The 23067-nt window shown below is 38.4% G+C and overlaps 3 protein-coding genes across 3 annotated transcripts; 1 reads left to right on the top strand and 2 right to left on the bottom strand.

Moving 5' to 3' along the window:
• Positions 1-5199: 5199 nt before the first annotated feature.
• LOC145213709 (protein unc-45 homolog B-like) lies at positions 5200-13190 on the bottom strand. Its single transcript, XM_080082082.1, has 17 exons — positions 13001-13190; positions 12884-12920; positions 10986-11161; positions 10384-10641; positions 9982-10156; positions 9665-9838; positions 9420-9594; positions 9185-9347; positions 8679-8911; positions 8279-8564; positions 7791-7918; positions 7282-7462; positions 6847-6962; positions 6556-6673; positions 6180-6335; positions 5798-5928; positions 5200-5682 (listed from the first exon to the last, which is right to left on the bottom strand). Exons 1-17 carry the CDS (start codon positions 13175-13177, stop codon positions 5553-5555), a joined length of 2814 nt encoding a protein of 937 aa, XP_079938208.1. The 5' UTR covers positions 13178-13190; the 3' UTR covers positions 5200-5552.
• Positions 13191-13212: 22 nt separating this feature from the next.
• Positions 13213-14192, bottom strand: LOC145213710 (uncharacterized). The gene has a single exon (XM_080082083.1). It carries the CDS (start codon positions 13661-13663, stop codon positions 13364-13366), a length of 300 nt encoding a protein of 99 aa, XP_079938209.1. The 5' UTR covers positions 13664-14192; the 3' UTR covers positions 13213-13363.
• Positions 14193-18675: 4483 nt separating this feature from the next.
• LOC145213043 (choline/ethanolamine transporter FLVCR2-like) lies at positions 18676-20098 on the top strand. The gene has a single exon (XM_080081286.1). The coding sequence runs from the start codon at positions 18676-18678 to the stop codon at positions 20095-20097; it is 1422 nt and encodes a 473-aa protein (XP_079937412.1). The 3' UTR covers position 20098.
• Positions 20099-23067: the final 2969 nt, after the last annotated feature.

The raw sequence follows: 23067 nt of genomic DNA on the forward strand, positions 1-23067 counted from the left end.
GAGAAACGTCCATTATTTAACATAGCAGTTTAACTAAATAGGCCTGTTTTTTTAAACACGAATGAGGAAGTTAAGATCATTTTTTAAAAAACGGATCATTTGTGAAAACAATCAACGTACCGTCCTAAACCACCTAACTTTATCTCATGCAAAAACTGTTGAAAAAATCGAAAAAGGCTGACAATGCTAAAATAAAACAATACATCAAAAAGCTATGCAGCGAAACTTCTTCTTTATATTGTAAACACAGGCGGCGAAAAATTAAGTATTTAAAAAGGAAGATTTGTTTTCAACTTTAAAAACCCAAGAAGAAACTCTTTTCCGAACAGAATTTCTAAAATGGCGGAACTTATAATTTGTCAACCAGTCTTGTCTGTGGCTAAAATTGCTTTTAACAACCGACAAATTTGCGGCGGAAAGACAATAATTGTTGAACACATTGACATTACTAACAAGGTTTTGGGAATAAAAGACGATGTTACGTTTCATGTGGAAGTGATTAATAAAGAAATTGAATTTGTATCTGAATTTGAATTAGGTATGTTCACCAGCACATAATCCATCTGAAACTCAAATTAATCCACAAAAAAAAGTTTATAATCATTAAGAATGGAAAGAGAACTTCGAATGTATTTAGGTTCCCCTAATGCAAAAGTGTACAAAGATTTAGCGTCGTATTTTTACATATCTGACCGTGAAATGCCAAAAAATTGTCAGCATTAAAGTAACAACATTACTTTGCTTGTATCTGGATTTTTTTAAAGTATGGGTCTTTTCGACGTTTTTTTGACAAAAATGGTAAAATGTTACCACATTTCTACCGGCATACATGGGATAACTTTGAACGGTTTACTGTTTTTTGTCACTTTAGGCTTGGACACAGATAAATGATTGACTATAAGAAATGACTATAATTTTACACCGGTGGTAAATAAACCTTCAATATCACACAAACGACTTTGGCAGTAAACGTGTGTATGCTACACTTAATAATTGATAAAGACGTGTGCATGGCTACAACATTGTCAGTCCAAGAACGCCCTTGACCGGAATAGCAAAAAAGAGTCTCACGAAAAACCAACTGCATTATAACAAACCCTTCCATGTTTAATGAAACGCTGATATCTGATTTCCCAAATGGCCATCACTACTGACCCCCACCATTGACCAACAGTTATAAGTCAAGCCCCAAAATCCATTAGATCTCGTGAAATAAGCCTTTTTCGCATGAAAAACCCTACACAGCGAGCAATGGGACCCAAAGGGCGGCAAATCCGATCAGTGCGGGGTCAGGCTTACGGCTTTGTGCCGACAAGGTCACTGTCAACAATGGCCGGGGGCCAGCTGCCCAATCATATCGGCTTTGTCTGGACGGTCAAAGTTTAGCCGAGACCATAACCCGGTGTTGGTGGCAACTTCCACGCGAAACTCGTTGTTGAAAGTCTCAGCACAGGAGGTAAACTTTGGTAAGGACTTCCATTTTGGTGGAAAACTTGCAAAATGGCTTTGTCGGCTTAAAACCTAAAAGCGTTACAATATCTACCTTTTACATTTACCTTCACGGGTGACAATAATTAATCGCCGCCCTATTCGATTTTGTACACAACAACCAACTATTTCAACGGTAGAACAAACATCTTTTGTGGCAATAACAACAAACCACATGGTAAAAAATATGGTTTAAAGATTACATAACATTCTTAATTCTGTTGTGCTAAACTTACTTTCTCTGACGTTTTTGTATCTGTTCAAAATATTGAAACTTGCGCCTTTGGTGGTGTCAGGGTTTACTTGCGGAAAAAGAGTTGAAATTTACTTAAACTTACAACCTAAAAATTGTCAAACGTCTACAAACGTTGTGTAGAATTTGATCATCTCACTTGCTGAGTTTAATCACAACATTCCAAGGCAAATTGGTTGTCGTATTCAATTAGCTCAGTCCTGGAACACCTGTCACCTTGCTCGAATTGTATATACAGCAGGTCCCAAATTTCATTAATGCCAAGGCCAACAACCTCTGAATTTTGGGAAACAAATCAATATACTTCATATACAATACATGACATGTATATTTCACCCTTGACCCCTACATGTGGGAACGAATAAGGAACCAACTCGTCGTCTGAGTCCCTTCTGGGTGGCAATTAAATTAGCGCACCTCCATATTCCCAAATGCAATCTATTGCGCGGACTGAAACAGGTGCCAAGGTCATATAGCGGTCCTGGATTATATGTGGGCTACGCGACCTCCTAATGCGATGAAGTTTTCGCGACGGTCGCGTTTTTTTTCTATTTCTGAACAATCTCAGTTGTCAGATGAACAGATGCTCCTTGCCCGACACGATCCCACTCCTTGGCCTATATGAGAAATTAACTTGTCTCGGTGGGGAAGGGCTCTTGTTGGTGATGATACACGTTGAAGGGAAAGCACGCGAATGTGTTATGAGCTGCAATGATTATAAGATGAACTTTGGATTGCAGAGTTGTTTTGACAAGGGCGACGACATTTGCGGTTTTTCTCGTTTTCCAATTAGTTTAACTGCCTCGGGACTCGCTGGTCTGTTCTTATGTAGCGGTGTAGCTGCCATTTGTGAGACAAACATTTATGTATACTGAGTGCGATTTTGTTGCACTTAACTTTCCCCAAGACAAAAATTAGCTGGATAAATATTGTACGGCATAGGTATTCATCTTTTCCTCTTCCAAATATAAATTTACCCAACATAACAACTCAACATTATTTTTCAATTTGCCGTTCGAGTGTGTTGAACATGTAAATAAAATGACCAGTAAGCTTTCGAAGTAATATGAACCGCAATTTAAATCATTTCTTTTAATTAAATCTTTTGTTTCTTAAACTTTTCCTTCAATAAACCCAATCTTTTTAAGGGTCACGAATATACTGTCATAAATGTTACAACTTTTCATGCGCGACTCTTTTAAAACACAGAAACTAACACTTCATTCTACAGCAATCTGCTTGAAAAAGGGTTGCGTTGTCTTGAAAAGACAGAAGACCCCTGTCTTGTAGTTAAAATTTGTAGTTAAATTAGAAGACCCCTGTCGTTACAATGTAAAGGGAATAGCACGCTGCCCATCTGCGAAAATTACTGAAATTCTTACTTGGTTTACAAACGTGACAAGTAATTTAACTACAAACTGGCTGTATAGCGACATCTAGTGGTACACAACTTTGAGATCTCGTAAAGAGGCTCTTGTCGATCAACGCCTGCTAACCAGTAGAGCGGCACCACTCACGTAAGGCCTGCGACGAATGATGCGCGGCAAGCGACATGCAGAACGCGGCACTTCGCACGCACAGCCGTGATCAGGACCCCGAAACCGGGAGCGGTTGGAAATATGAGCCGTAATCGGAGTGGCCAAGTTTGCGTGCTTGACCTTTGCGGTCTGACACAAGGTCAATAGTTCAAGTACAAGACCGGAATAGGAGAAGGCTTTTCGTGCGCTTTGGGGAAGAGTTTAGAAGCGGTGAATTGCAGGACCGCCCTGCGTGCAGGCAATGTACCGGCATCCGTGAATACTGGATGCGAAAAGAGGTCAACAGGCACTTCCCAGTTTTGACTGTCAACGGGCAATATACTTGGCACAGGGCCTATGGGTCGCAAGCGGGACTGTTTATCTGCCAATGCAAGTGGAAGTGTATACAACTTTGATAAAAGGGAACGCAAACTTACATCAAAAACTTGAATTTTCTATTATTATTTTATAATTTTTTTATAATTGAATATTTGACTTTTGTATTGTAAAGTAACCTACATTATAACCCATGAAAGGCAAATCAAAGGGCATTGCTATTTCCGAAATTGTTTGCCATCTGTGATAAACCGAGACCGAAATTGTAAATTGTGTGTATTTTTTAATTAAAAGGGGCTTGATTTATAGTTGGTTAAAATATGTAAGTTACATTAAAATATGTTTTACAGCTTGGGACAAAATTTTGCAAAAAATAAATGCAAAAAGCAAACACTGCACATTCCACAAATAGACGTGAAAATTTTTGCACATTCTAAAAAAATAAAAGCTCGTCACCAATTTCGCAGAAACAACTTAAACCTTCCCGCAATTTGTGCAACAAACGCAGACAGCAACACGACACGTCTGGTGTCAGAGGCAAAACAACAAACTTGAAAAGTAAGGAGCATGTTGGGCAAATGCCACAGGCGCGACGCTAAAACCCTGCTAATGAGAGCTAAGCCTCGCACAGTGAGAGGTGCAAGGTCAGGGAGCAGGACCTGAAATAGGAAAACGACAACATTTTGCCTAAGCTTGGCCAAGACCATGACGGCGGGTTGAGATGGGCGACTCTGAAGTGGTTCCTCTCTGTGGAAACGACGTATAAACTGACAGGGTGATATTGGAATGTGAGTACCAGGGAGGTGTATTTTGCTCCACCAATCCGCATGGGGACAGTAGAGAAGTTTTGTCAGACCAGTGTTTTTGCGTTTCCTGTTTAAATAGGCTACTAAAGCTGTTTCAAACCCCTACATCTAAAAGTTATATTTGTAAATCTCTGTGAATTCTTTGTTTATCGATTTTTTAATAAACACAAACACACACCCTTATACACACATACACACATACATACTTAAGTTTCGACGATGACAATCCCACCCATTTGATGAACACACGGTTTAGTATTAGGCTATTCTCCTCATAAACAGACATTACATAAAGACAACACTTCTTTTCTTGCATTTCCTATAATAACAGCAAAAGTGTCGTTGCATCCAACACGAGTTAAAAAAGCGATTTGAACTTCACCCACGTCGGGTCACTGCACTTTGAATGGGCGTAACGATTTAAACTGTAAGACCACGTGACACATGACGACCCGCGCTTGTGATAGTTGCAAGTCTAAACACGACTTTCCTGGGTAGGGGTTTGGATCCATAATAGCAATCCGAACCAGTTGAAGTTGTCGCAACAGAGTTTGCTAATTATCCTACGGTTAAACCATTCCTTTCGACTACATTCTCAACGAATGACAATGACTTTGAAAGATTATATTGTATACCCGATATGCTATGGTTCCAGAAATTAGCGTTGCAACAAAATTGTGCGATTTCTATGCAGATTGCACTATTTCAATTTTTTGATGTAACAGTTAGACGAATAGGTTTTTCGGTAAAAGCTCCGGATTTTGTCAAGTTTCATTCGGTGCCTAATGAACACAACCGGTGGCAAAAATCGTTTGTTTTATTTTGAAGTGCACAGTCATGCAAAAGAGCGCGATATACAAATAAATAAAGTAGGTAACACTGCATTCTTGTAGAGCATGCGCACATGCAAATGTGCTGTGTCAGTGATTCGGTAAAGGGAAAGAACTGTCAAATAAGCTCCAAAAACTACAAAACTTTGAAGACAATGATTTTGAAAATAAACAAAGCATTTGACAGAAGCGTTGCCAAGTAACAAACCCCGTTTACTTCAGCAGCAGGGCAAATTTGATCAAAATGAAATACCAAGGCAGCTGTTGTATGATTGTGTGCGTGACGTGTTGTTCATGCTTGAGTGGGCAGCATTGTATGACGTCATAACCCGGTTGCTTGGATAAATTTATCATCTTCTAACTTCCGCAAGGCGGCGATAGCGGTCGCACGAGCTTTCGATTTAGCTGGTGATTCGTCTTTGGACATTACGATGAGAATTTCCAAAATATTACTGCAACGAAAAACTTACGTTTAAACGAAATATCAAAATATAGAAATGTTGCGTAACACTGCAGACAAGCCAATGCATAGGCTGTACCACCACAACACATTTATAAACCATTTACCTTGCCACAATGTCTTCAGCAGAGAACTTGCAATTACTGACGATGTTGTACACAATCACCAAACCACGATGTTGGATTTCAAGGTTTTCATCCAAAGAAACAATCGAAAGATTCTCCAACCACGATTTGCTCTGTGTGACATAACAGAAGTGACGGTCACGTGAAAAAACCGACAAGCCAAGTTTTTGACACTTACACATGGTGTTGTGACCCATGACATTTATTTACGAAAACAAACGCCTACATAAAACTTTCTTTGCTAAACGTTATTTCACTTTTTTACAATAAACTAAAGCTTCGTTAGTCGACTGAAACATCGGTAAAATTCCTCCGGTCTACAATTCCGATGTAAATTAAACATAATAAAACTTTTATCACTTACAGTTTCGCGTATTTTTCGGCAAATCTTTTCACTCTTGGCTGTGAGCATTGCGAGTCCGCCTGCAGCCGCTTTCCTTGTTGCTTCATCATCTTCACTACACAGAAGTACGAAGATCTTTACTCGCTCGTGGCTTTCCTGCTCCATGATCTCAACCATCTTGGGAAAAGAGAAGAATTTTTATTATAATAACCGTTTCCTCGACTAATATGCACGCCAAAATAGAACGCTATAATCATAGATGAAATTGTCCCCACATTGGCTTCAAGTAATTTAGAAGCAATGTGTTGTTTTTGTTTTATAATACTTGCTGATTGGCCAAACTCGGAGCTTGCCCTGATGTTATTCTGTAATGGTCATTATTCTTTTAGGTCCTTACCTCTTGACACATGCAGAGATTACAGAATAGTTCTGTTCCCGATCTTCTCAAATACTCATGATCTTCAAGCATGTAACTTTCAACTTCACTTAACATCTTCTCGCGGATGATTCGCCGCCTGTAATTCAAAGCATAAAAAGTTCAATGCAGGAAAAGTAGTTTTTTGCAATTATATTTAAACAAACAATACTGAAAATAATTGTACTCACGTATTATTATCTTACCTTCTACGAAAAACTAGCTTCAGGGTAAACTATAAACAGTAAAAAACTGATGATAAGTTACACACACCTGTGGGTGTCATCCATTCCTGCCAGGTTTGTAAGAGCCATGAGAGCTTCGAAATTCTGAAGCGAGTCGCATTCAGGATGAAGAAGTTGTTTGAGAACTCGAACACATTCCAGTGACTGCAATAGTGGAAATAATAAAAATCTTTGCCACAGTTGCAGTGATGCTTTAAGCTTATTGTCTTATGTTACTCAAAAAAAGAAGTTTTTTTTTCAAATAGTTTGTCATGGTTGGGGATAGATAACGTTTATTTTATTTTTAAACTTTCATTCTATTCAACGAGCGCTGAACTTTCTTTCAGAGACAAGTGACATTTTGTGTTATTTGTATCAATCACCGGTTAGTCGCTGAGAATTATAGTTTAAGGATTTATTGCACGACCTTTGGGGCCAGTACTGTTGCAGTCTTTCATAGTGATAAATGTCGTTTTAAACTTACCCGTTGTCCCGGAAAAGCGATGGCCGGGTTGGATGTGATTGCGATCCGAGCAACCGCCTGCGCCGCGCAACGTTTGCCTTTTTGTGTTCCCTCAGTACAGAGAGGTACAAGACATTTCCCACCACCTGCTGCTACCACAAGACCTCGGTTCTCCTCGTTTTCAACGCTTACCAAGAACACTCTGCAAATAATAAAGATAATTTGTAGTCTTTCAAACGCATAACATAACCGAACTTTATTAGTTTATAGTTTAGTTGATTAAGTATAGTGTGTGAAGTTGGTCATTGGGTAGCTTCGTTGACTAAACACATATATACGTCATTCGCACAACAGATTTTGCCGAATTTTACCCAAAGCAGAGGTTTGCAAGTTTTTGCTACAATAAAATGTTGTCTTCCTTCCCTAAACTTGTCTTTTATAACAAAACCTAATAAATATTGACCAACGACTTGGAAACGTCCTACAAGCGGAATTGTGTCCAGACCAGATTGAGCATAGCAAACACTTACCGGCAAAGCAGTTCCTTTGAAGTATCTGTAAGCAATGCGGTGTCAGTATTAGCGAGTGCCACCAGTGCGTTTACCATCCCAGCTTCCACCAGCAACTTTACCCGGTATTTTACATATGTTGGTTTGTCCTGAAAAAATCACAATCCATGCTTAAGACACAGTAAAACAAACTAAAACGCTTACAATTGATGTTAAATATAGGAAGTACTAGAGGCTAATGGAAAACACCTCTCTGGTACTGCTACTGCAAACAACAAATACACGCACTAATAGCTAATCACGTTTCCAAAACTGCCAATATATAACTGAGACGAGTTGTTAGAAGATGCTTGATATTCTGATTAAATATATTTAGAGATTGGTGATGCTACGACTACATGCAAAAGGTGATTTTACGTCAGAAGCAATAGTTCATTCATACATATAAATATAGTTAACTTTAACATACATAAAGCCTAAGCTACAAAAAATGGCATATTTCATCTTACCTTGTCGTGCTCCTCTGGAATATGGTGTTTTGCGTATTTTGCCAATTCAATCATCTCAGGCACAGCATCGTCATTCTTGTCGTATGTATTGGTGCAGTTAACCAGGCAGCTCACCACACCGTACATCACAGTCTTGTCCTTTGACTTAGCGAGCTGAAACAAAGCGTCCAGTGCTTCCTGGTCACGACACAAGTCCTCTTTGACATCGGCATCAAGGGTAAGGTACGAGAGACCCTCTGCTGCCCACTTGCGGAGATCAAAATCTTTGGCCGGGTTAGCAAGAAATCTAAATTAAGGAAATTTCATTAAAAACTGAAAAAATGTGCGAATGCAAACAAGTATAGTCAAACAAATTAAGAAAGCGGTTAAGTGGTCAAATCGTTTTTTTTAGAAAACTTACTTTCTACACTGTTTAGCTAGTTTTTGTGACGATCCATCGGCAAATGCACGCATGCTGACGTCAGTACCGTGAGACGAGCCGAGTTTACAAAGACCAACCAATGCACGAATCTTAACGCCGTCCGATTTTGTGTTCTTGAATAATTCTTTAAGTAGCGTGGCGCCATTTTCCACAACAAAGGTTGCTTTGTTTTGCTTCGAAGTTGATGTAATGATTGCTTCAATTGCAGCAATCTAAAAAAAAATTGGAAATTAGATTGTTAAATTTTAAATAACTTGGTCCCACTAATAAGAAAACAAATGTTAAGAATGGAAACATAATCGCACATTGCTGAACAGTTTCGAACTAAAAATGGCAGAAATGGTAGGTAAACTGCATTAAAAGTGTACAACCTGGCAAATTAAGTGGTTAGCTGTTGACTAGCAAAAATAACAGCTGTTACAATGTTTGTATGAAAATTAAAATGGTTTGTATTAAAGTAAAACAAAACACCTCCATTTTCTAACCTGTACAATCTCTTCTTCTGCTCCAGTCATAGCCACCATAGTCTCCAACACTCCCTTCATACCTAAAGCTTTTTGTCCGCTGTCAAAAGGTCCCTGAAGTAGACAAGTCAACACAGACATAGCTTGCATGTTGCCTGTCATGGAACCAGAGGAAAACAATGACCTGGGTAAAAAATATCACCATGTTTGATCAACTGTTAAAACACATTTTAGTGTATGAAATTTTGAAGCTTACTGCAAGTATTGGCGAACTTTTTCATCCCAAACTGTACGAGCAGCATCTCCACCCAAATCATCATAAAGTTTAGTCAGTGCAACAGCACAGTTTAGTCGTGTGTTTGGTGTGATATCAACCGGTGCCACATCAGGTTTGAAACCAAAGCTAGCAATTTCCAGCAGTGTTTGCAGCCCTATAAAAATGAACTTAATAATTTCAAATGCTCAAAAGGCAGATTTATTACCAGTAAAGTATGGCAGTACCTCCAATTTCCAAAAAGGCCATTGTTCGGCCATTGTTGCCTGCTCTGAGGTCTTTTCTTGGAATATTTTTAGCGATTAGTGACACTGCATTGTCACGACCTTGAGCAGAAACCTCCTTGTCTGCCAACATATTTTTCAAAGATACCAGGATTGCCATCAGATCCTTAGCATAGTCTGCGAAAAATATTAATTGCATGATCCCAGTGAAGACAACTACTCATCCAAGAAGGACACCAAACTAAATTAATCCCACTTTTTAGTGAATTCTTTGTGCAAAAGTTTTTTTTAAGTTAACTGATATTAAATTAAAAGCTTACCTGCTCTCATGGCATTTTCTGTGCCACGAAGATTCACTTTGTCTTGACTGTTCAAGGAATCAGCAATAGACTGAAACAAGTGCAGAGTAGCCATTGACATCTCTTCAGTGGCATCTTTTGACCCCATACAGGAGCACATTCGCTCAACACCAACTTCTCTTAGAAGGACAATGGCCTGTAATGCAAGTAATTGTTGAATCCAAAGCTACAACACATGTACTCATAAAAATTTTTGCAACATTCTTTTGAGAGTTTTTAAGAATAGTTGTCCGAGCTATTTTTGCTTTAAACACACAAGTTTCAAAAAAGTAATAAATCAACCAAGTACAAAGCTTAAGTTTTTAGGTACCATTAAGTAAACTTTTAAAGACAGTTGCATGTAGTAAAAAAATATTTTCTTACCCGTGCTTGATGACCATTACAAAGGGCTGATAAAGTTCGAATAGCAGAAAGTCGAACATATGGGTCTGGTTGCTCAAGTAAGTCCGTCAAAGCAGCTGGTCCTCCTTCTCGAAAAATTCGTTCAGCTCCTGCCTCATCTCGTGAAAGAACAACTAGGTTGTCTCCTGCTTTTTGGCGTTTGTCTTTGTCACTTGTTTTGTCAAAAAGGATTTTTAACATTGAGTTCACTCTATTTTCTGTCGAATTCTCCTCAAACATCTGGAAATAAATCATAGATTTTCTTACAATGAGCAGAATGCATGTAACCAGTAGTGGGATTCAGCTGGTACGCACCGCTTCTATAGAACTGCGTCACGAAATTTTATAAGGTTAGCGAACCGGTTAGCATTACTGGTTTCTGTCAGTGGACTTTTGTAACAGAACCGGCTGAAAAAATATGGCTTTTGTGATAGAACCGGCTGACAAAAAATTTTAATCCCACCACTGCATGTAACTGAACAAATACATAATCACAACATAACTAGCTTAGGCAAGAAAGTCTGGTAGAGGTTTAGTGTTAATAGTGGAAAGTTATTGCTTTAATAAAACTTATGGTTAAGCACCTTCATTTCCATGATATTTCGCAGTCTAAAGCACATTTCTTGCACTGCCTTGTTTTTTGGTTCAATTTTGTACAATCTCCTGGCATCAACATAAGCATCACTAAACTGTCCAAGTTTCTCCAATGATTGCACTCGACGGAAAAGAGCTTTTGTGTCAGATCCAGATATGGTCAGAGCTGTAAAAAAAGGTTTTATTGGGAAATTATTTAGAACTCCAATTAATTTCAATCACACATATAACAAACTAGAATAGTGGTTTTCCTATATATTGCCAGTTTATACATACTACATCATATTTAACGATGTATCACATATATATACCATTTACTATATTTATAATGGATATCTATTTGGCACCTACATTTCATTGGGTCCCTATCTTTTTCCTGGCAGTTTATAACATAATTGTTTCTGCAAGCATAATCTAATGGGTCCCCACACATATGTATATGCAATTTGGTAACAGTAAAAATAGGGCACAATCATTGTTAGATATTTACCAATTTACTATACACATCATTTGATCTACACATATGATTGTTTTTGCAAGCAAAAACGAATGGGTCCCCACACACGTGTTTGAGCGGATTTATGGTAAACAAACATCCTGGTTATTTTTAGATTCTTAAGGAAAAACTTAACCAACTTTAGCCTTAAACCCAACTTTAGCCTTAAACCCAACTTTAAAAGTTTTGTCCGTATTCTTTTTGCATCATTATCGTCATATAATTACAAAAAAACAGTAAATAAAAACAGGAAAAAATAGTTTCAATTTAATCTCATGCTTTGACCTTGATATTGTCGTTCAAGGTCAGTTTTTAAACACAATTTTCCAAACCTGAAAATTTGCTTGATAACTTAATAAAACGACATAGCATAGATGCGCAAAAACAGCTGATTTCTAATCACCAACATGACTGTCACGTAAAACGTCCATCCGGACGTCAAGCTGAGCACTCCCGCTGCATTCACCGGCCTTAATCGTAAACAAGTGAATTACTACCTTGAGAGATGAGACTTCTATCTGACTGACAGTGTACACATATTATGGGCTGTAAAAGTAACTATTTGGACGATTAAGGCAAATTTTTTAAATATTAAACGAATAACCTACTGCAAACAATTGTTTAACATTTCAGCACATCAGGGCTTGTATTTCTGGCCTAAAGCTTATTATTTGGGGATTTAAGGGGTAAAGATGGGTGAATCCAATAAAAAGTTACAAAATTCTTTAGAATAGCTTACATTGCACCAACCAACAAAGCATGACACCCTCAGATTATGTACTTGGGTCAGTACAGCCGTTTTTAATTTTTTTCGTTTTGGGGGCCTGTGGGTGAACCGTTGGGTCGTTTGGGGTCAAACTTCAGGAGGATCAAATTCGGAACAATAACTAACATCTGTGCAAATTTGAAGAAATTTAAAGCACTCTTTCTTGACCAATCGCATTAAACAAACCAGCGTTAGACACAAACGAATATTTTGGGGTTTAAGGGGTAAAAATGGGTAAATCTTTTTTTAAAGTATAAAATTCTTTGAAATGCCTTATATTGCACCAAACAACAAAGCATATGACTCCTAAATGAAGTACTTCAGCAAGTACAGCCATTTTAAAAATTTCACGTTTTGGGGGCTGTGGGTGAACCGAGGGATCAAACGAGGTCAAAATTCACATGGACCATCTTTAGACCAATATCTATAATGTGTGTAAATTTGAAAAAGTTTGAACCATTCTTTCTTAACCAAAACGTGGGAACAAATCCGCGTTAGACGGAAAAAAAGAAAAAAAATATAGACAAAAACCATATGTGTCCCCTTCAGGGAAGGGGACCCATAATAATGTGACAAGGCATATTTTACCCAATCTATTTTTGACAAGCAAATAAATGCAAACCAACCTTTGGTAGAATCATCCACAGCCTCCTGATATCGGTCCTATAAACCCAAAAACAACATTGTTGTCAACCAAAAGTGTTACCATTACATTTCCAGGACATACATTATACACAACTTACCAATTTTAGGTAACAAGCAGCACGATTTTTGTAGTACACAAGTTTTTCATTTTTGTCCTCGCACTGAGAAATGGCATCAGAGTAACATTTGGCAGCTTCTACATATTCTCCAGCTTTGAAAAACTTGTTTCCTTCTTCTTTCAGTTCAGCAGATGACAGCAAGTTTTGATTGGTCATTTTTATACACTGTTAAACCTACTTGTTTATGTATCCTAACATAACAAAGGAACCATACATTTACACAATGAACTTCAAAGCATTTTCAAATTTTGGTTTGCAAAACATTAAGTTGATATCATACATAAATCACCAAAGGAATTTTAATTACAACATTGTCAGACTGTTTTATTTCTTGCAGCAATGTTATTTTTTTCCTTCATGGTGAGTAATCTTTTCCAAACGGTCTTCATGCTCCTGGATTCTCTGTTGCAACCGCTTAATGTCGTGTTTGTGCTCTTCAATCTCATCAGTATGATGCTGTTTTAAGGCTTTCCATTGCTCCCGTTCAATTTGGCGTATGTACTGGCTCTCATCAGCTGCTGCTTTCTTTGCCAATTTTCCACCTTCGTCTTTGATGGAACCATCATATGTCATTGAGCGCGACATTACTGGGGCCGAAAGTGAGCGACCAACAGAAAGGGATTTAGTAAATACACGCAGCATTATGATGAAAGAAAATAGGTACTAAATAAAACAAATCAACATCAATTGAACTTTCTGGTCAAATACAGCTTAGATATCCTAGTTCACAATTGAGTCACAAACAAACAGAACCTCATATCTTGTGGTCATAAAATAAGTTTAATTACAACTTTTTCATACTGAAAGTCAGTGCCACAACCCTGGCCCTGAGGCCCCAGCTTTTCAAGCATTTTCAATATGTAAACAATATTTGTGTGCAAAACATCTTTCCTGACAAAATAACAAAAAAAAACAGGCCAAGTTTTTTGGCCATTTTAAATTATTTAATTTCCTCAAACACTACGGCTGGTTTATGCTTTTGCATGCTGGTATACCCGAAGTAGCCATCTCCTCTAGCCAACACTATACCTGCAATGCAATGCAACCACGGCCGACAAATAATAGCCAACGATCTGGACTCTGGAGTTCAAAGGCTAATCTCGTTCTAATGTGCCATTAATGCAGTGCTTCTTAGGTGTGTTTCTATTCTATACTGTAAAACAATGGTTAGCTCCAAGACATTTTATATTCGGAGAAAGAAACATTTGTCGCTTTGTTAGGGTGTGATAACTGATAACTTTCTGGATTGTTCGTTCGCAGCTGTTAGTTAGTTGTACGTGCAGAATCTGGCAGGGAACGTACGTGCAATGTCAAACAGCGACATTTTATCCGCGAGCACACAACCATCCCAGACAAATCAGCAAATATACCGTATCACATCTCAATAGTTCACCTGAAGCCCATAAGAGAGTTGCCAGAGTATATGCGACCTTGAAACGAGAGAGAATTACATGGATACGGTTGCAAGCAGCGAAACAGGAAGCATCTAAATACGTAACAAATAATTGCTAACCGGATCGTTGATTGATGACGACACCATTGTAGAATCATACAAATCAGTCTTGTAGTTTTCTGTAGACTTCGACTTTCAACCAGTGTGGTTCCAAGCCCTGTTTTGCCCCACAAACGGTGCCAAAATCTAAACTAAATTGGAAAGCTTTTTCGATGAAGCACACTTAAAAATATTGCCCTAAAACAGGGGTTCTTAAACTTTTTCGGCCGTGCCCCACTTGACACTATTTATTTATTCTCACGCCCCCCTAAAAAACGTTAGCACTGATGATGCTTGTCTTGTTTTTTTGAAAACAACATATACATCGTAGGTCCGCCTTAAACTACTGTCAAGTTCAGGGCCGGATTAACACCATTAGAGGCCCTAAGCACTAAAACAATTTGGTGCCCCTTACACCATTTTTAATTCGAAATATAAACGTAAAAACAAAATTATTCATCGAGATTTCGATTTTAACATAATATACAGCAAGGGTAATAGACTATAAGCTTAGCTGATATTAAACTTGCAGATTGGTTTCAGAATGTCAGAAATATTCCAACTCAATTAAAAACGCCTAATTTTGCCGCTGCCTTCCCCAGTCTCAGCACTGTTGCCCAATTGTAAAACATACTAGTTGCCCTATTAGCGTCGTGTTTAATTTACGTTTGCCAATACGCGAATATGTGTTTGCATGCTATTTGCATGACAAACAGCATGCTATTAACTAAGCATTGCCTTACTGTCTTGACCAGGGGTGCCCAATCTTTTTTGACTCAAGATCGACGTTTGGGGTAGTGTAGTCCAACTCTCGGGATCTACCATTTCAATGCAAACTAACAAGATAATGCAAGACTCATGGGCGCCGCCACGTAGGGGCAAGAGGGGGCACTTGCCCCCCCCTTGGAATTTCAGTGTACCTCAATTTAACATATTTAGCAGCAAACCTAATTAAAGTGGCAGCGTGGGGATTTGTGACATCGTTCAATGCTTTAACTTTTAAGCAACTCAATTGTGAAGTACACGATTTATGGCTTCATATGTAACAAATTCTTGATGCGGTAAAGTATCGGCCAAAATGTGCCCCCTCTTGCAAAATTTTCTGCCGGCGCCCATGGCAAGACTATGTGTGTATTACCAAAGGAAAACTAGCATTTTCCGAGCCCTGTTTTACCTTTTTTATCGTGGTTTGGGTGTGACTTTTTACACTGCATTGAACTTAATTTTTTATAATTCATCCGATGCTAATCTTGATAATACAAAAAGTACCAGCACAAAGTAACCATTACTACTGTAACTATTATTTTTGTGACGTAACTATTACTTTTGTGACTTTTGGGATGTAAAGCGTCGACGGAGTATTTGTGGTGTGAACATATCCTAATGAATAACTTTCACAATAAAGTCATGTTAGTCATCTATGTAGGGCAACATTCCCTAAAAACGCATTACAAAACAATTATTTTAAATAACTTTCTGAATCCCTCGCGATCGACTTGATATCAGTCCGAGATCGACGGGTTGGGCACCCATGAGTCTTGACTGTTTTAGGTTTTAACAAACAGAGCAACGCAACGTTGTTACGTCATATAGCACGCAATCAATCCCTTTTGTCAGTTATTTTATTTGATTTTTTCGCTTTATAAACATAACTTATTCATTTTCATTACATTTTGAATATAGTTGTAGTTTTTTTGTCAGATTTAATAATTTACCTATAGAAACCATTTCTGTGGTGCCCCTCCTCTACTTGATGCCCTAAGCACGTGCTTATATTGCTTATAGGTTAATCCAGCACTGGTCAAGTTAGTTCCAATCGTTAGAAAAAGCCATTTCAACACTGATAAGTTGCAAAAAAAGCGCGCGCACAGAGCCACGGTGCCAGTATTCTTGTAAACTACGCATATGTTGCCCAGAAAATATTGATTCACTCAAAGCCAAGGCAATCTCTAATGCGAAATTGCGAACGAATAAAAAATGTGCAGCCGACTATATAGTACAGGGGTCACCAAACTACGGCCCGCGATCCCATTTTTTAGGTTTGCCAAAACGTATTGATAACTTTGTTACTGTCAAAAATTAATCTACTCCTTGCGAAAGTTTACTGTTACGACATGTAAAATTAATATTACCGACTTTTATAGGATTGCAACGCCCAGGATTGATCCAAAGCCAGTTTATTACGTCACAGACAAAACAAAAAGTGTTAATTGTGCGCAAACAATTGCCTTATTGTGTTACTTGTGACGTAATATACAAACATTCCTTGTAAGATGAGACTAACTATACAATTTAACAGATTTTTAAAAAGACCAAAAAAAATAATCTTGGCGCCCCTATAAAAATAGTCTCGTGTGCTAAGCTTGAGAAGACGGCACTAGGGCATGTAAACTATGCGGCACGCGCGAACGTATCCGGCCCGCAGTGCAGAAAAGTTATGTTAGTACAACTGGACATCCATTTCAGAGTAATGAAGCGTTTACTTTAAACAAAAAGTTCGAAATCAGTGCCGACATAATTCCAATGCATTAATTTACAATTGTTTGCAAGTGAAAACTTTGCAGCCAGATTGTGCTGCGCCCCCCTTGCGAACCCTTCACACACCCCTAGGGGGGCGCGCCCCCAGTTTAAGAACCCCTGCCCTAAAAAATAGTCAATAGCTACTTTTCCCCTAAATTTTTGCAAATTTCAAGCACTTAAATCAGTGGTTCTCAAACTTTTTTGAGCGCGACCCAAATCTTAACTTTATGTGCATATTACGACCCAAGCCTCAAACAACAAAAATGTATTTTTTTTCCTTGTACGAATACTAACTCATCCTTGAACGCTAACTGTTACATCTCCAAGTTCAGTTTCGCATGATTAACTTGTCCTATTATTTCCCATGCTATGACGTTACAATCGCCATGTGCGTAACAGTAAAATTGGAAGGCTATTGTCTGTAAGCGGTAATGATTGGTTTATTTTACTGTACAACGTGGTTGAGGCTGTACTTGGCTATGGCTATACTCTGCCATCAAAACTTTCAGAAGACCACTTATGATGCAATACTCCAAGTTACTGAGATGAAGCCACATAAAATGCTTATGATGCAATAATTCAGCCATGATGGAGAATTAAAAATACTTTAAAAATGAAATGAAAAAAGTTCGTTTGGGCAGAACTGAATCACCATAGCGCGACCCATTTTTTGACCCTGCGCGACCCATGTTATGGTCGCGACCCATACTTTGAGAACCACTGACTTAAATGGTACTGTAAGATCAGTTCGTGGAGCTAACTTCCTGTTCATTTCAATGAATACTCTAAACACAACACTGCCGTCTGTTGCCAAGTTGGCAAGCTGGCAGTAGCCTACATTTTAACTGTTTTGAGATGCCTAACAATTTATAGCAGAAGTAAAAAAAATGAAAACGAAAGACAGTTGAGCATTTTGAATGTCCTCAGAGAACAAGTTATTTTTTGAAAAATGGCCATGTTTTCCCAAAATAGGACGTATAGGGTAGGCCTAGTGGTGGGATTTAAAATTTTTGTCAGCCAGTTCTATCACAAAAGTAATATTGTTCAGCCGTTTCTGTTACAAAAAGTCCATTGACGGTAACCAGTAATGCATACTACGGGTTCGCTGGTCTCATAAAATATCGTGAGACGGTTCTATAGAACCGGTGCGAACCGGCGTCCTAGAAACTTTGAGGCGACGTTCCTTCAAGTGAATCTGATGGGCTGAACTGGGCTACGTCGAAATAACCTAACTACACAAATTTGGTAAACAATGTCTTAACCGGGTAAATTTTGGTCAGATTATAGAACGTGCCATATTAAGGTGCCATTTGCTGTTTTGTCCCTGTAGCTTTTTTTCCCACCAGCCCCTTAAAGAATGAACATTTTTAAACAATGTCCAAACTTGTTTTTTTGTATTATTTGCGTATTTTTCTCTGCTTTACAAGGATGGGAAACCATACGTTTCTGACTGCAGAAACCAATAAAGGTTATGAACGTATCTTAGCTTATCTTGGAATATAAAATAGGAAACGCCTATACACATATAGGCCAACATACGCAAAATAAGCCGTTTTTTACCCTCAGGAAAATAATAACAATTATTGCACCGAAATCTATTTATGAAATAGAATTGTTCAGCTCCTGGTATCATTAATCAAAAATGGGTGAAATGCACAATACTGAATCAGATTTCAAGCTGTACAAGCGAAGGTGGGCATTTCTAGTTGGAATATTTATTCTGCAATTCTTAGCCGGAATATCCTTTGCCAGTTATGGACAAATCAGCAGTTTCTATGTTCAGTTCTTCAACGCCTCACACGCACAAGTCGATTGGATCACCAACGCAAGAAACATCAGCGCTATAGTTATCACACTTCCACTTGCATGGCTGATCTTTAAAGGCAAAGTTGGCCTAAGGGCAATTCTTTTGATTATTGCAGTAAGCTCAACAGTTGGATTACTATTCGTAACCCTTTCGCTGCTAAAACGTTCTTTATTTGCTTTAATCGTGATCGGGCAGATCTTATGCGGACTTTCGGCAAATTTTGTTGTCGTTGGCCCTTCGACTTATGCTGTCCTATGGTTCCCCGAAAACCAAGTAGGAACTGCAATAGCAAGCAACATTATCGGGATGTTTATTGGCAATGGATTCGGTTTTCTTGTGCCTACCTACATAATATCTCACTTGTCGAATCGCACCAAGTACAACACAAGCCATCTAACTTTAGACGAACTCACTGTGGGACAAACATCCTTGCGTATGGTGTACGGATCGCTACTCGGCATTTCGGCGGTTATAACCATTTTATTTGCGATCTTTATTACTGACAAACCGCCAACTCCACCAACACCTGCACAAGAACTAAAAAGCATAAATGAAAGAGTTGGGAAAACAGTGTTAGATTTTTGGAATGAAACAAGAATGCTTTTTACCAATTTGTCGTTTGTTTTAGTCTGTATCGTGATCGGATTTGTTTTCCAAATGCCTTTGATTCAAAATATGTTGCTATCGGAAATGATTGCTGATGTTCACATGCCACGACAAGTAAAATCATCAACGCTGGGTGGGTATGTAATGTCTGTATTCGCCCTATTTGCCATGATTGGTTTAGGAGTTGGTGGCAAAGTTGTGGATCGCTGCAAAAAATACAAATATTTAGCGATTGGTGGAGTGACCGGTGACTTTTTGTCCACAGTTGGTATCGCCGTCAGTTTGATGCACAAACACAAACCAGGACTGTATGTAAGCAATGCGTTCTTTGGATTTTTTACCGGGTTTTCTGATGTTGTTTTGCTTGAAATGGCCACACAGTTGACCTACCCGGTGGACGAAACGCTGGTCAACACTTGGATGACTGGAATACAAACATTTGTCGCTTTACTAATTGGAGTGTTTGGAAGGCTTGTGTTTATAGCCTGGAGAAGTTTGGGAGTATCGTCCTTTCAAAGCGCCACAATGTTTGTTGGCATTGTGTTGTGTTTTCCTATGTCTTCAAGGAATCGTAGGTTGGAAGTCGAATCAGGGGACGAAGACGACAACAAACCTCATACATCAAGCACACCACTGCTAGCACCAGAGTAGTTACATGCATTTTTAAACCAAGGTTGTTTACACGATAAATCTGCTAGGAAATCCCCCTTTTCCCCCGAGAAATCGTTAGTTATGTATTAAACTGGTTTAGTGGGCCATATACGGCCGCACATTCAGCCCACGGGTTTACAGGCTGTACACCCGTGGCCCCCAGGCAATTGTTGCAAAACTGTATATTAATACCAGGCAATTATTGCACAAGATTTGTTGGGTGCATAGATGCTGAAACTTGCGCGATAGCCATATTGGTGTTTCATTGTTCGTTGAAAATTCATTCTTTATTGTGTGAAGTGTATCATATGCCAATTAATCCAATTGTTTGTAGCCCGCTCTGATTTAGTGATTAAAGCAAACCCATGTAACAATTGAATGTATACATGTAAACGCAGATTTAAAGGCTTGTAAGTATTTCTTAAATAATGAACAATTTTGCTTGGTCGATCTAAAATTTTTGTTTGCCATTAGAGTTTTAGAAAAACAAAAAAAGTCAAATTTTCCCAATCACAATTGTAAGCAAGATCGTCTTTTCTGTTACAAATCCCACCAATCTATTATAAAATTTCTAGTCTATATGCAAGGCAATCCTGTAAAATTCCGTACAATTTACAGTTTAGCCTGGTGTTCTTAATAACTTTCGGGATTTTAATTAACATATAATCAGGCTCATTGTTGCTTTTCGCTAAAATACATCCATATATATTCAGATTGGGACGTAAATATTAAAAAAATGCGTTTTATCAACGGAAAGAATGGAAAAAACTAATCTGAATGGTGTTAATTAAGTTACATCATAAAGATGACGTACAGTATATATGTTGTCGTATGATTTGCACGGCTCAAACGTTAAATTTGATCAGATATTTGTTGAAGCCAGTCACTGAATGCGCTGTATCGCATATTAGGACAGGGGTGGGCAACCTTTGTTACCATGAAGCCAAATACAATTGCGATAATTAGATCGCGGGCCGCACCTTTTATAACACAAGATGATTTTTCGTTGTTGCATACTAAAAATGCCCTTCTACAAGTAAAATTCACATTTGATTTTCGCAGCATATTGTCAAGTCGCAGAAAAATGGCACCGGGCGCACAAATCTGCTCAAAAATATAATATAATAATTGGACTCGTTTGCCACTATAATTGGACTCGTTTGCCACGTTTGCCACTGTATAAGTCCAAGTGTCTCTGCAGGCCGCACCACCTTTAACCAAGGGCCGCATGTGGCCCGCAGACCGCAGGTTGCCCACACTCCTGTGTTAGGACAAGGTAATATGTGCCTTGAGTATCTGCGCCAAAGTGTTGACATTTCGAATTTGTTCTTTTGCCCCAGCATTGAAGCAAGTGGCCAGTGCGAGCTTGTTTTGATCGAAGTCGTCAAGTCGGTTCTCTGTGCGTATTGCACAACACACATAATTCTGTGTGTTGCAACTGATTTAATTTCCTAATTTGATCGAATATTTCCTACACTATCGGTTTATTTTGAGGTATATTTTTCGCAAAACTTTTCCAGATAGGTTTTCAGTTTAGTTAAGTTTGCTACATACATTTTGGAAGGGAGTCACACGTCTTACGGGGTTTCTTATGGGGAGGCACAGTGCAAAGTCTACAATGTAGACGACATGTCTGGATTTAAGTCCATGCTTTTTTCGTACCTGCCTTATAATCTTTATGAGCTGAATTTCCTCTGGAAGTGTTTGGAGGTTATGCATAATTTTCATAGCTGATGATCTGGGTCGTAAGTGTGGAGGAGGCATTGCACTCATTGTTGGTAAACATGTAATAGGGGTGAAGTTGGGAAGTTTCTGATAATATTCGCACTGTTTTGTTCGGTTAGATGTCCTATTTATTAATGAGAGTACTACGCTCCCTATGTTGGAGCTGTATTACGCTGTGTTACAAAGCCAATTAAGGCAGGTGTTTTTAGGATTGATTGACTTGCTCAACATCTAGTAGCTGCTAGTTTGTTGATCGGTGAGTTTCTGGTTTTTATCTAATTTAATAGTTTCTGTAGATGTTTTCCATATAATTTAGAGTTCTGGCTAACGTTATTGTTCCGAAGTACTTCACATTGGGTCCGTGAAAAGTTGCCTTTCATCAAAGCTAACATTGAGTTGTTGTTTTGATGTGATTGTCCAGCTGCAAAAGAGTCGTGACTGTTTTAGTGGTGTTCATTGACAGGTACCATATACGGTGAAATATTCCAAGGGTGTGGTTAGATCAGTGGTTCTTAACCTTTTTGGTGTGGTTTCCCACTTAAGTAAATCACCAAGTTCGAATTTCCCCCTCTGCTATTTTTATAATGATGTTTTGTGCCCAACATTAACAAAAACATATTCTTTAATCGAAACAATTTTGTGAAGCGATTTTGTCGGGACCTTAAAGGTATACTGCAATCTTATTTAGTTTAAATAGTGATTTCGTGAGAAAATAAAATCAGGTGGAATTTTGAAAAATCCCATGTGCTTGCATTAGTCATTTATTGAATCACAATCAACAGATCAAATGCATTTATTCGCGAACAATAACAAAGTCATTGATACTTTTAGTAATGTCTGTGACGTAACAAACGATTTTTTGGATTTTTATGCGCCTTGTAAAACTAGGTGAAGTTAATCTTACATGTTGTTGCGGAAAATTGTGTATTAAATTAACTTTCAACGGTTAGTTTCAACCCACGGGCCCGAGTTTGGTGACTTCTGACTCACAAAATTTCCCTCCAAAAACATTAAATTTCCCACCGGTTAAGAACCACTGGGTTAGATCTTCTGTGAGTTGGTTTTAAATCATTGTCAGTGTATTTCTTTGATGGGTCAGTGCCCGGTCAACCGCATAGTCGAATTTAAGACATTTGGTTTCTGGCATGTTACTAATGTATGCGTTGATTAATGTATAGAGGCCAGTACAGAGCCATGAGGTGCCCATTTTTTATTTAAAAGTGTTACTGGTATCAGAACCTACAC

This window comes from Phallusia mammillata, chromosome 2 (assembly GCF_965637545.1).
Source record: "Phallusia mammillata chromosome 2, kaPhaMamm4.hap1.1, whole genome shotgun sequence".
Lineage (NCBI taxonomy): Eukaryota > Metazoa > Chordata > Ascidiacea > Phlebobranchia > Ascidiidae > Phallusia > Phallusia mammillata.

Coding starts and splice junctions, on each gene's coding strand:
- LOC145213709 (XM_080082082.1), bottom strand. CDS start 13,177: ATGACCAATCAAAACTTGCTGTCATCTGCTGAACTGAAAGAAGAAGGA. Junction 12,921..13,000: donor CTGCTTGTTACCTAAAATTG/GTAAGTTGTGTA, acceptor TTGGGTTTATAG/GACCGATATCAGGAGGCTGT. Junction 10,157..10,383: donor GTAATGGTCATCAAGCACGG/GTAAGAAAATAT, acceptor CTTGCATTACAG/GCCATTGTCCTTCTAAGAGA.
- LOC145213710 (XM_080082083.1), bottom strand. CDS start 13,663: ATGCTGCGTGTATTTACTAAATCCCTTTCTGTTGGTCGCTCACTTTCG.
- LOC145213043 (XM_080081286.1), top strand. CDS start 18,676: ATGGGTGAAATGCACAATACTGAATCAGATTTCAAGCTGTACAAGCGA.